The sequence below is a fragment of the Grammomys surdaster genome, unplaced genomic scaffold (genome assembly GCF_004785775.1).
Source record: "Grammomys surdaster isolate TR1022 unplaced genomic scaffold, NIH_TR_1.0 125750, whole genome shotgun sequence".
Classification (NCBI taxonomy): domain Eukaryota; kingdom Metazoa; phylum Chordata; class Mammalia; order Rodentia; family Muridae; genus Grammomys; species Grammomys surdaster.
The window spans coordinates 2,609,253-2,622,830 of record NW_021620582.1 but is presented as its reverse complement, the minus strand read 5'-3'; the positions used below and the strand labels follow the sequence as shown (position 1 = coordinate 2,622,830).

Sequence of the window (13,578 nt, the reverse complement as noted above, 5' to 3'; positions counted from 1 at the left end):
TGTGTGTGTGTGTGTGTGTGTGTGTGTGTGTGTGTGTGTGTGTGTGTTTTGAGGCAGAGTCTCTTTATTAAGTGACTCTGGCTGTCCTGGAACTCACTTATGTAGATGGGCCTCAAATTCACATAAATCTGCCTGTCACTGCCTTAGTACTGGGATTGAAGGCATGGCTACCACATCCATCAAGTGCTTTGCTTTTAAATTTATGGAAAATAGCATCTCTCCATTTAGCTTTAAGCTTTATTTACTTTGTAATATAACCTAATTCAGGTCAGTGAATTATGAGATTGTGTCATTCAGCCAGTAGTTTTGTTTGAGGAGAGGGATTGTTCGTTTTTTGTTTTCTCAAGATAGGGTTTCCTGGATATCATGAAACTCAATTAGTAGTCCAGGCTGGCCTCAAACTCACAGATATCCTCCTGCCTCTGCTTCCTGAGTGCTGAGTTAAAGGTATGTACCACTTGCCACCCAGCCAGCCAGTAGTGTCTTAGGATGCCTCCTATGTTTGTGGGAGTGTAGATTGTCACTGTATGTCATGTAGATCCTATATAAACAATCTTAATGCAAGTGATGCAAATGTTTATTTGCTCAGATATGAAAGTATATCATTTCAAAGATCTTGTTAATCAAGTTATCATGGAATTAAAAATTTATAAAACAGTTGGTTTTATTAGTTTTAGTTTGGTTTTGTTTATTATAAAAGAAAGCCTAGTTTAATTTAAATTATTGGTATATGGAGAACAGCAGCAGATCCTGGGTCAGCTTAAGCAACCAGGCTTGTTTGCGCTGGTTTAAATACTACTCATATAGGTCATGATTTGTGTGTGCTTTAAACTTTCTTGGTGGTGCCTGATCAGGACTGAAGTGGGGCCCTTGTGCCTGCTAAACATCTGAGCTCCATCTCCAGTCCACGTCCACATCCACCCTTTCTGAGCTTTATTAAAGTTATGTCTTAGCTAATTAAGTATTTAGAATAGAATTATTTTTATTGCTGTCCTTCCCTTTGGACATTGAACCCAAGCTTTGTGCAGTATTAGACAAGCACTCTCCTCAGAAACCACCCACTCTTCTGATGAGCACCTCCTATTCTTATGCTAGTTTTTAAATTTTATTTTGTTTGTATGGGTGTTTTCTCTACATATTTGTCTTCATACCACACTGCAGTGCCTGTGGAGGCCAGAAGAGGGCATCAGATCCCCTGGAACTGGAGGTACAGCTGGTTGTGAGCTACCATTTGACAGCTGGAAGTGGAACCCAGGTCCTCTGGAAGAGTAGCCAGTACTCTTAGCGACCGAGCCATCCATCTCTCCATCCCCCTGCTGTTTCCTAAACTAATTCTTATCCATATAATGCCATTCTGTATGACTTCTGCCCACATTGGAGATTAAACCTAGTACGACATGTCTGCAAATAAGCTTGTGCTCCACCACTGAGCTGTGCTCAGATCTTCTATATTGTACTATAATGTTCTAGTTAAACATTCTAGACTTGAATGGCTTAGACTGATCATTTTCAAGCTTGCTTTTCCTTGAAAGGAAGAAAAAACTTTCCATCTTGAACACCAGTGTATAAAACAGTTAGGAGGACCCAGTTCTAAAGCCCTGTTCATTTAGCATGAATTAATTTGTCAGTGTACTTTTTTGTTTTGTTTCTACATAGCCCTGCTGGTCCTGGAACTCACTCTGTAGACCAGGCTGGCCTCCAACAGAGATCTGTCTGCATCTGCCTCCCAAGTGCTTGATTAAAGGCATGTACCACCACCACTCAGCCTTTTCCTTTTTATCTCTGGGAGTTTTAGCCCAGGTCTTTGCCACTTGGTTAAGAGAGTACTCCATACTATTGAGCTATATTCCTAACTTCCATTTTAAAAAAAAAAAACTTTTTATTCATTTCTTGAGTTTATGATTGTACAGATTGACTGGTATATTTAATCGTAATATTTTGGTCAAATCTAGCCAGTAGAGTCAGCATGGCTCACACATATAAATTGTAGTACTCAGGAATCAAAGGCAGGAGGATCCAGGACAGCAATACCTCGTCTCAAGCCAAAACAAGAGATTGAGAGTATACTTTAATGGTAGCATGGTTTTTGTTTAAAATTTTCTTTTTTAATGTATAGGTATTTTCCTACCTGTGTGTCTGTGCACCTTGTACATGCCTGGTACCTGGGAAGGCCAGAAGAGGATATCAGATCTCCTGAAACTGGAGTTAGAGATGATTATGAGCTACTATGTGTGTGCAGGAAATCAAACCTAGGTCCTCTGAAAGAGCAGCCAATGCTCTTAACTTCTGAACAGTCTCTCCAGCTCCCTAGAGTGTTTGTTGAGCATGTATAAGGCCATGAGTTTTAATTCCTAGTGTTGGTAAGAAGGACTAACAAATAATAGTACTAGACACACTTTTCAGATGTGATACAAGGACTAGAGAAGGACCTCCACAATTGGGAGTACTGTCTGTTCTTCCAGAGGACCTGGGTTTGATTCCCACACTCACATGATGGGTTACAACTATGTGTAGCTCCAACTCCAGGGGATCTGATACCTCCTTATGGCCTCTGAAGGGACAAAGTAAAAATCATGCATATACACGGATGCAGGCAAGACACCTGTATACATAGAATAACTTTGGTAAGGGTACAAAGCAGTGAGAACTTCCTGCTTTTATGTTTGTGAGAGTCTCACATTGTGGTCCAGGCTGGCCTGGAACTCAACATATAGCAGCAGCTCATGCTGGCCTTGAGTTCATGGCAGTGCTCCTGCCTCAGCCTTTGGAAGGCTGAGTGACCGTGTGAGTGACCATTCCTGGCTTCAGAATGGTAAAGTCTCAAATTCTGCTTCACAATATGAAAAGACATTATAGAACTAGGTATGCTTTGTATTTCTGTACCCCTGCTGGGCAGTTTGAAGTTTCTGGAAGTTACTTTACTTTTGAGTTATTAAAATATTCCTCAAAATGCATAGCAAGAGTTTTTTTGCTTTGTTTTTTAAGATTTACTTATTTATTTATTTATTTAATGTATGTGACAATACTGTTGTTATCTGAGAACACCAGAAAGGGGGGGGGGGCGCTGGAGAGATGGCTCAGCAGTTAAGAGCACTGACTGCTCTTCCAGAGGTCATGTGTTCAGTTCCCAGCAACCATCTGTAATAAGATCTGATGCCCTCTTTTAGGTGTCTGAAGACAACTACAGTGTACTCATACATGATAATAAGTACCTTTGGGCAGGAGCGAGCGACCGTGGCCAGAGGGGGAGAAAGAAAGGGAGGGAGGGGGAAAGCTGGGTAGTGGTGGCGCACACCTTTAATCCCAGCACTTGGGAGGCAGAGGCAGGCGGATTTCTGAGTTCGAGGCCAGCCTGGTCTATAGAGTGAGTTCCAGGACATCCAGGGCTACACAGAGAAACCCTGTCTCGAAAAAGAAAAAAGAAAAAAAAAACAGAAGAGGATATCAGATCCCATCACAGATGTTTGTGAGCCACCATGTGGTTGCTGTGAATTGAACTTAGGACCTTTGGAAGAGGAGTCAGTGCCCTTAACTGCTGAGCTATCTCTCCAGCCTCATAGCAAGAATTATTAGAAAAGAACCTTTGTGTAGCCTTGAGCATATATGTGAAAAAATGTAGAACTAGTTTGTGCAACACCTTGCAGGCAATAGTTGGTTGGATTTTAGGAAGTCTTGAGTCAAGGCTTTCATTTCATGAGTATGACTTGATTTTCTTTGTTTGATAGGAAAGAGCTCCTCTTTTTCTGAAGAAAAAGGTGAATCTGATGACGAGAAACCGAGGAAAGGAGAAAGACGATCATCCAGGGTTAGACAGGTAACCTAACCCCTCCAGGCAGACTGCTCTCTGCATCTCAGGCTGTTCTAGAGCTGCCATCTCTGTCTGTGTGGCCAGCTCCTCATGTTAGTCACTGGTTTTGTTTTGTGGTTTAGATCTGCTCTGACCTTCAGGCTTCTGATCAAATATGTACATTTTTAACTTTTTTTTTTTTTTTTTTGAGACACCCTTACTGGATCCTGTTGTCTGGTTTTCCCATATACTGGAGTTACCAACATGTGCTACTATGGCTGACATGAACATATGTGGGTTTTTAAAACTTAACTGTGAGGTCTGAGTGAGTATAGGCCTGATGTCCTGGTTTCAATCTCTGAGACCCTCACAGCAGAAGGGGAGTAGCAGCTCCCATCAAGTTGTCTTCTTGAGTCTCACACACACACACACACACACACACACATACACACAAACTGCATCTTTTAAATATTGAAATAATTAAATATGAAAGTCAATAGGCTGGACTGTATTCTTAACTGAGTAATAAGACAAGATGTGACATGTGACACAGTTATTTAATTAAAACTATGATCCAATGCTAAGGAAGAACAGTGTAGAAGTATAGCCGCAGGGTAATTGACTGCAAAGTTATGACAGCACTAGGTGTGATCCAGTTGATTCTCAGCACTCGGGAACAGAGACATTTGCTCACTGTATTTGAGGCCACTCTGGGCTACATGAGATCCTGTTTCAAAGAGAGAGAAAGAAGGAGAAGGAAGATGAGATGCAGAGTGTGGTGTTGCATCTCAAAGAGAAAAGGGGGAGAAGGCCAAAGTGATAAAGAAATGCTAAGTAACAATAGGTTAGTTCTCCCTTTTACCTTGTAGATATTCTGTCTGTATTAATGTTAAAAGTTTAAAATTAAGTCAGGGTCTGGAGAGAAGTGGCTCAGAGGTGAAGATCTCTTCTGACCTTAGGAACTGGGCACACACATGATGTACCTGTATACATGTGAGCGAACTATTCATCCACATGAAATAAGCCTTAAAAAACATTAGAACCAGGGCTAGAGAGATGGCTTAGCAGTTCAGAACACTGGCTGCTCTTCCAGAAGACTTGAGTTGTAGCCCCAGTACCCACAGCTACCCACAGTTATGGCAGCTCACAGCCTCTGTAACTTCAGTTCCCAGGAATCCCTCTTCTGGCCTCTGCTGGCACTTGTGCTTACAAGGATAACACATGTACAAAAATAAATAATAAAATAAATCTTTTTAAAAGTGAGTAAGAGATTGGAAGCTAAACCACAATTGAGAAGCCACTTCACTGCCATGCTTCTTGTGTTCTCAGCTTTGTATTTGTTGAGAAGTCCTTTCAGCAGCGGTTACTGTCTTACCCACTTCCTGTGTGCTGAATTTCTCCTTCCCGAGAGTGCCTTGAGAGATGCTTCTTCTCTGTTCACTTCAAACAGATGTATCTGAAACCATTGTATGTCTTTTCTTTCAGGCAAGAGCTAAGCTCCCTGAGTACAGTCAGGCTGCTGAGGAGGAAGAGGATCAAGAGACACCATCTAGAAATCTGAGGGTCAGAGCAGATAGAAATTTAAAAATAGAGGAGGAGGAAGAAGATGAGGAAGAAGATGATGATGATGAAGAGGAGGAAGAGGAAGTAGATGAGGGACAGAAATCTAGAGCGGCTGAGGCACCAATCCTGAAACAGTTTGAGGATGAAGAGGGGGAAGAGATGACCAGAGCAAAACCAGAAAAGGTAGTGGATGAGAAACCTCCACTCATAAGATCCCAGGAAAAGGATGAGTTAGAGAAAGGAGGGCGAGTTACAAGATCCCAGGAAGAAGCTAGAAGAAGTCATCTGGCCAGACAGCAACAAGAGAAAGAGACACAGATTGTTTCTCTCCCTCAAGAAGAAAATGAGGTAAAATCTTCACAAGGTTTAGAGGAAAAATCCCAGTCTCCTTCCCCGCCTCCGCTTCCTGAAGACCTAGAGAAGGCCCCAGTTGTGCTGCAGCCAGAACAAATAGTCAGTGAAGAGGAAACACCCCCACCTTTACTTACCAAGGAAGCGTCATCTCCGCAAACTCATATACAACTCCAGGAAGAGGAAGAAATAGAGCCAGTGGAAGGCCCAGCACCCCCTGTCCTCATTCAGTTATCTCCTCCTAGTACAGATGCTGGAATCAGGGAGCCAATAGTGTCTCCTCATACCATGCAGCTGGTAAGAAGCCTGTCTCCTTTGTCAAGTACTACAGATACCAAAGCAGAGTCTCCAGCAGAGAGAGTGTCAGATGAGAACGTCCTGCCTCTGGCTCAGAAAAGCATACTGCCTGAATACTCAGCCCAGAAGGGTGTTGAAACTGAGCAAGAAAAATCTGTTCCCCTCCTCCCTCTAACTGTAGAGGAGTTAGCACCCGCCAAAGGGATCACTGAGGAACCTATGAAGAAACAATCTTTGGAACAGAAGGAGGGCAGAAGAGCTTCCCACACACTCTTCCCAGACCACAATTTGAAACAGTCAGCTGACTCATCCTCGAGCCGATCCTCCTCCCCTTCATCCTCCAGCTCTAGATCTAGATCTCGATCTCCTGACAGTTCAGCTTCCCGCCCACAGTCATCTCCAAGATCTAAACAAAGAGATGTATCCCAAATACGAGTTCATGCCAACCCTCATGATAGACCCAAGGTGGGCTCCAGGTCAACATCAGAGTCCAGGTCACGTTCCCGATCTCGTTCCCGTTCTGCATCAAGCAGCAGCAGAAAAGTGAGTATGGAGAAATCCTGTCTCTAGTAATTTTGAAATGCAGAATAAACTATAATGATTTCTAACAGGAATAGAAGAGTCCTATAGTCTTCACCGTTGACTTTTCTTCATTACAGAGTCAGTGCATTGGTCATTGGAATCCCCGCCCATTCTGAATCCCTTTGATTACAAAGCATATTGAATAAACCTCTCATTAATACAAGCTTCTTGAGAGTGTAAGCCACTGGATGAAACTTAGTAAATTTGTTGAATATGTAGTTGGAGATTGTTCACTTAAATGAGAGTACACACATGAGACAAAAAGAGCTAGAAGAAGGTCAGGTATTCGTAACCCAGCTTGAACTTCCAGCACTTGGGAGGTAGAGGCTAAAGGATCAGTTCGAGGTCATCCTGGGTATATATCAAGTCCAGTCTCTCTATCAAAAAGGTAAAGCCAGACTCTGGATTGGGTCATGAAAGGCTGGGAAAAGTCTGGTGGTCTCCTGGATGTACAGCATCTGTTCGTACTCACCTCTCCAAAACATTTAGAATATAAAATAATTTCCCTTTTGTGTTTCCTTTTGTGTTTTTAGTCTCTGAGCCCTGGAGTCTCCAGAGACAGCAACACCAGCTACACTGAAACCAAAGATCCTTCCTGTGGTCAGGAGGCTGCAGCTCCATCCGGGCCACAGCTGCAGGTCCTTGAACCAAAGGAGAAGACTCCCACGTTCTCAGCCTCTGTCCGGGGGAGGCTTCTGAGCCAGCCTGAGCCAGAGCAAAAGCACGTGGTCCACAGGTTACAGCCAGAACAGGTAGGCCTGATTTTCTCATTGTTCATGTTTTTGAGAAAGGGTCCTGCTGTATAGCTCAGGCCAACTTCAAACTAATGGTTCTGCCTTGGCCTTCCACTTGGTAGGATTACAGGTATGTGCAGTGCACCAGCATGTATCTTCACTATGAAATTCAAGAATCTGTCTGGATGGGAGTCAAGAAATGCAGATGGTTGAGAACACTTCTTTTTTTGTTGTTTTTTGTTGTTGGTAATTTTTGTTTCTTTTTTCAAGACAGGGTTTCTCTGTGTAGCCCTGGCTGTCCTGGAACTCACTCTGTAGACAGGCTGGCCTCGAACTAAGAAATCCACCTCCCTCTGCCTTCCAAGTGCTGGGATTAAAGACGTGTGCCACCACTGTCTGGCTGAGAACACTTCTTAATTGTTCTTTTTTTTAAACCAACAGTCATTCATTTGTCTGTTTGTTGGAGGTTGGTGTGTGTGCCATGGCATGCATGTGGGTCAGAGGCCAAGTCTTGATTCTTCCACCATGTGGTTTTCAGGAATAGAACTCAGGCCGTCATCTATTGAGCTATCACCCTGACCTCTTTTTTTTTTAAAAAAAGATTTATGTGTGTGAGTATTCGATTGCATGAATCAAATGAACTGTGTGAATGTAGAAGACAGATGAAGGCATTGAATCTCTGGAACTGTAGTTAACTTTGCTTGTAAGCTGCTGTGTGGGTGCTGGGAACTGAATGTGAATCCTCTATAAGAGCAGCCAAGGCTTTCAACCCCAGAGTTGTATCTCTCAAGTTCCCCCCACCCTGCCTTGCCTTTTCTTTTTTAACATACTAACATGTATGCAGGTGCATACCTCATAGCATGTGTATAGACCTTAACACCCTGGATGGTCAAAGCTTTGTGTAAAGTTGAACAGCAACATTCTCATCTCTAGGTAGCTTAAGTTATGTTCTTCTTCAGAGCCCTTCCACCTACCTGCCCCCACAGGGAGGCCTTTTCTCATTTCTTTCAAAAAGAATTGTAAGCTGGATGTGGTGGCATACACTTTTAATCTCAGCACTGAGAAGCAGGCAGATCTCTGAGATTCAAGGCCAGTCTGGTCTACAATAGTGAGTTCCAGGACAACCAGATCTGTATAATAGAGAGACGCTCTTTCTTGTGGCTTTTTTATTTGGTTTGGTTTGGTTTGGCTTGGTTGTTTTGAGATAAGGTTTCTCTTTGTAGCTCTGGCTATCCTGGAACTGTAGACCAGGTTGGCCTCAAATTCAGAGATCTGTCACCTCTGCCTCCTGAGTGCTGGGACTTAAGGCATGTACCACCCCACCCCTCAAGTCCTAGAGCCAGGTACAATAGCACAGGCTTATATATTAGTATTAAGGAGGATTGCTTTGAGTTCAGGGCCAGTCTCAGCTACATAGCAAGACCCTGTCTCAAAAGAGGTTATGGGAGCTGGTGGTGGTGGTGGCTCACACCTTCAGTCCCATCACTCGGGAGGCAGAGGCAGGCAGATCTCCAAGTTCAAGGCCAGCTTAGTCTACAGAGTGATTTTCTGGATGGCCATAGCCACTCAGAGAATCCCTATCTTGAGAAAAACAAAAACAAAACCAGAGTCTTGCTCATACCTTGCAAGTCCTCATGCCTTAGCCTCCAGAGTGCTGAGATTACAGGCCTTGGCCTAGAGAGTCAAGTTCCTTTAGCCAGGCTTGGTGGCTTACATCTTCAATCCGAGCATGCAGGAGGCAGAAGTAAGTGGGCAGCAGTAAGTTGCAAGGCTATCTTGATCTGCATAGTGAGTTCTAAACCAGCCAGAGCTACAAAATGAGAACCTGCATGAAATAAAAACAATTTATTTAGAAATGATCCTAAGCCATTATCCCATTCCACATTCTAAAATAACGAAGACGGCCTTATGTGAAATTGCTACTATGTGTGTCCTATTCTGTCTTTTACTAGCTTCAAGTTAAAAAAAAAATTAATATAACAGGATTAAATCCTTTATTTTGTTTGTTTTTTGCTCTCAATATTAACAGGGGAGCCCAAAGAAGTGTGAAGCTGAAGAGGCAGAACCACCAGCTGCCACACAGCCTCAAACCTCAGAGACTCAGATCTCTCGTCTACCAGAATCAGAAAGGATTCATCACACTGTGTAAGTAAGGAGATAACAAGGAATGGCAAGTGTGGGATCAACCTTTGCTCCATAGGGTTTCTTTTACTCAGCAGTCCTGATTTCCTTTTAAAACATGAAGGAAGTATTTTTATATGGACAGAAGCCAGACTTTAATGTCACTATGGTAGGGCCTCAACTCCCAGAACATTAAGGTGGTTTGGAAAGTAGTGATGGGGCATAAGAAAATACACGTGGAGGCCGGGCAGTGGTGGCGCACGCCTTTAATCCCAGCACTTGGGAGGCAGAGACAGGCGGATTTCTGAGTTCGAGGCCAGCCTGGTCTACAGAGTGAGTTCCAGGACAGCCAGAACTACACAGAGAAACCCTGTCTTGAAAAAACAAAAAAAGAAAATACATGTGGAATCTTGGAGCTGAAATAGACAACTGCTTTAAACAGTTAAACACCTGAGTGTAACCCTGCTGCTTAATACAGAATCCTAACTCAGTGTTCGAATCACATCTGAGCCCAAGAGCTCAGTTTAATAAAGAATGGTCTACAAGCTAGGCATGCTGTTTTGTGGCTGTAATCCCACTTGTGAGGGGACTGCCAGAGGATTAAACTCCAGCAAGCACATGGCAGATTGACAGCAGCTAGATGAAAATCTATTGCAAAATCAATCAGTAGGCATACAAGAATGCTCAGGAAGACAGAAACAAGAGAATTGCCATAGATTTGAAGTCAGACCTGTTGACAAGTTCCACACCAATGCTGCATATCAAGTACTTGTATAGGCTAGGCTTAATGATACATGCCTTTAATCTCGGGACTTGGGAGGCAGAGATAGATCACTGAGTTGGAGGCTAGTCTGTATAACAATTATAGAACAGCTAGGGCTACAGAGAGAGACACTGTCTCTTAAAAATACAAAACAAAAAGGAATATCACAGGCCTGGAGAAATCGCTCAGTGATTAGGAGCACTAACTACTCTGCCAAAGGTTCTTAGTTCAATTCTCAGCAACCACATGGTGGTTCACAACCATCTGTAATAAGATCTGATGCCCTCTTCTGGTGTGTGTCTGAAGACAGTTGCAGTGTATAAATAAATAAATAAATAAATAAATAAATAAATAAATAAATAAATAAAGGACTATCACAAACCTGAGCATGGTGCCACTGCATTAGAGCCTAGGGCAGGCAGATTTTGAGTTGAGGGCCAGCGTGGACTACATAGGTGGAGGCAGGAGGATCGGATGTCATCTTTAGCTTCATAGTAAGTTTCAAGGCTGACCTGCTATGGTGAGAAACCCTGTCTTTAAACATTTATTTAAGTATTGAAAGAGTGAGATTGCTTCCCTTTTAAACAGCAGGAATTCTGGCTTGCTTTGGAAAATGTCCTATTGCTTTGTATTTGTGTGTTTTTAAATTTGGCTACCAGTATTATCTCCTTCTGTATAATAGTCTGATCGTTTACATACTTATGAGAGGTCTAACTGTCTTTTAAGTCTAATTTGGAGGGTGGTGGGCAAATGGCATGGTCTCATTTCTTGTGACTAATGATGGTTTAGTGCTTTACTGCAGTAGTTTTGCTAGTCTTCTCATATTCTTGCCTCTGCTGCCATCTTGTGGCATATATATATATGTATTATGTATATATTTTTTATATATATAATGTATATATATAATTTTTTTTGATTCACAAACCAAAAGCTTGCTCCCTTTGAAAAGGTTTATTTAGTTTTCCTACTGTGAAACAAGTTCATTGCCGTTTGAGAGAGGGTTTTTTCCCTAGGACCATGAAATGAGACTTCAGGGACTCTGGAAGGTGTTGAGAGTTCCAAGCTCACACCATCTATGATGAAGGGTGAAAGCTCTCTGTATGTCATTCAAAATAATATGTCATGTTCCTGGGTCCATGAAGGTACAGCATGGCCTTGCATACTGGCAGTTTTAGAGTGGTTGTTCACACCTGGTGTTGTGGGGCACACCTTTAATCCCCGCACTCAGGGCACAGAGACAGGCGGATTTCTGAGTTTGAGGCCAGCCTGGTCTACAGAGTGAGTTCCAGGACAGCCAGGGCTGCAGAGAGAAACCCTGTCTCAGAAACCAGAAAAGGAAAGGAAAAGAAGTAAAGTTGTTGACACCTTGGAGAACTGTTCCTGTCCAGCTAAGCAGTAGTAGTGTTTGCAGTGTTCCCTAGCAAGAGAGGGGCTTAGCTTGCTGTTTGGAAAGGCTTTTATTTCTGGATTTTTCCATTCATTTGTGGGATATATGAAGCTTAGGGTTTTATACAGAAGGTTTTTTTTACTGCTAGAGGTGATTTTGACCTTCACTTTATGGCTAAGATAATCCGATCATATTGATTCTGACAAGGTAAAAGCTTGGGCAAATACTAAAATTGTCCATTGTCTTCCTTGATCTGTGGTAGACAATCTGTTCAGCAACCTAACCAAAATGTGTTCAAAGGCCTAAGCCCATGTATCTGTTCTCACAAAGAATTTAGTAAATAAATCTTTGTGGGTTTCCTATATTTCAACTGACTGACAGCACTCCCAATCTTAGCAGCCTGGTAGCCCTCTAGAGCCCTTGTGCAACTTTTAAAAAGTAAGATCTTTTTAAAATACTAAAGAAGAAGAATATTGGTGGCTTAAATCTTGTTTTTCCTATCTATCTCAATATCATATAACTACAAAACAGTAGCAAAATATTGCTAACAGGAAAAGGTTAGAATTTCCTGTTGTTAACAGGAAAAAGTTAGAATTTACTTCAAGGATCATTTTTACTCTAGTTGGTTAAACCTATTTTGATTCTGATTCTATCTGAGGTGCTCTAAATGTAAGAAATAAGCCAGTTATAGCATACCCCTTTAATCCCAGCACACAAGTAGAGGTGCTGACAGTAGGTGAGGGTTCTGTAAATGTGAAGACAGCCTGGTCTACATAGAGAGTTCCAGAACAGGGGCTCTACAATGAGACTGTCTCCAAAAAAAAAAAAGCAGTAGCAGTGAAAAGTTTGGTTTTGTTGTTGTTTTTTGGGGGGGTTGATTTGTTTGTTTTTGTGGCTGCAGTTGTTCTTGGGCAGCAGTTAATTCTTATAACCAACCTTTTCTAAACACAGCCTTTTGTATACACAACCTAGTAACCAACAGCAGCTTCAGACTCTTGATGCTGTGCTTACTTGTCTTTATGCCTTGAGAAGAGGAATGAAATACTTCTCTAAACCAGTACAGCAATCTGATGCTCCTTGGGAGACTTAATGCCAGTATTCCAAATTTTAAACAAACGAAAAACATAGTTTATTATCAGATTTTGCGTACTCTAAGTAATTTGTATATTGGGATAAACTGATAAACTACCCATGTTTTGTCTTGTAACTAAGCTCCTAGGGTATCAGGTTTCAGTGTTTCTTAATAAGTTTTCATATGAGGTCCTTAGCATCTTAGGACTTTGAATACTAACTAAAGTTTAAACTTATATACCTATAGAAGTTGCCTTTTCCATTAAGTGTCTCTTATATCATTCATATTATAATGTAATGTTAGTATTTAAGTAATTCTGTCCTTTCCTTCTGAGCAGTGCTGCTTTGTGTGTATGGGCTTACATGGGGATCCCTGTCTTCTTCTCTTGTTCCCAGTACATGACAGGTCAGAGATATTTGTTCAAGAGCTAATGAAATGGAGAAATGTGCCTTTGTCTAAAAAAGATGGGACAGTTTTATTATCTTCTGCAAATAGCATCTTAGGAATTCTTGAGTCCTGTAAAATTCATCAAAGGGAAATAGAAGAAGCTAGAGAGACAACTCAGAGGTTAGAGGTGCTGGCTCCTCTTATAGAGGATCTGGGTCTGATTCCCAGCATTCACATGGTGACTCATAACCTGTAACTCCAGTTTCAGGGGTGTCAGTGGTCTGCTGACACCAGGCACACATGGTACACATGCATGCATTCAAGCAAAGCACTCATGCACATAAAATAATGAATCTATTTTTTCTTTTTTTGAGATAATTACGTCATTTTTCCCTTCCCTTTTCCCCCTCTGAAACTTCCCACATACACTTCCTTGTGCTCTTTCAAATTCATAGCCTCTTATTTCATAAATTGTTGTTGCGTGTGTGTGTGTGTGTGTGTGTGTGTGTGTGTGTGTGTGTGTGTGTGTGTGTG

General features: G+C 42.0%; 1 protein-coding gene across 4 annotated transcripts in view; it reads left to right on the top strand.

Moving 5' to 3' along the window:
* The window catches only part of Acin1 (apoptotic chromatin condensation inducer 1), a 45,422-nt gene that overhangs the window by 16,393 nt on the left and 15,451 nt on the right, over nucleotides 1–13,578 (top strand). For all 4 annotated transcript variants that reach the window (XM_028788472.1, XM_028788471.1, XM_028788469.1 and 1 more), the window contains 4 exons: nucleotides 3,726–3,814; nucleotides 5,273–6,541; nucleotides 7,114–7,332; nucleotides 9,344–9,459. In XM_028788472.1, the coding sequence (XP_028644305.1) occupies nucleotides 3,726–3,814; nucleotides 5,273–6,541; nucleotides 7,114–7,332; nucleotides 9,344–9,459 (1,693 nt within the window). The remainder of the gene's footprint in view (nucleotides 1–3,725; nucleotides 3,815–5,272; nucleotides 6,542–7,113; nucleotides 7,333–9,343; nucleotides 9,460–13,578) is intronic.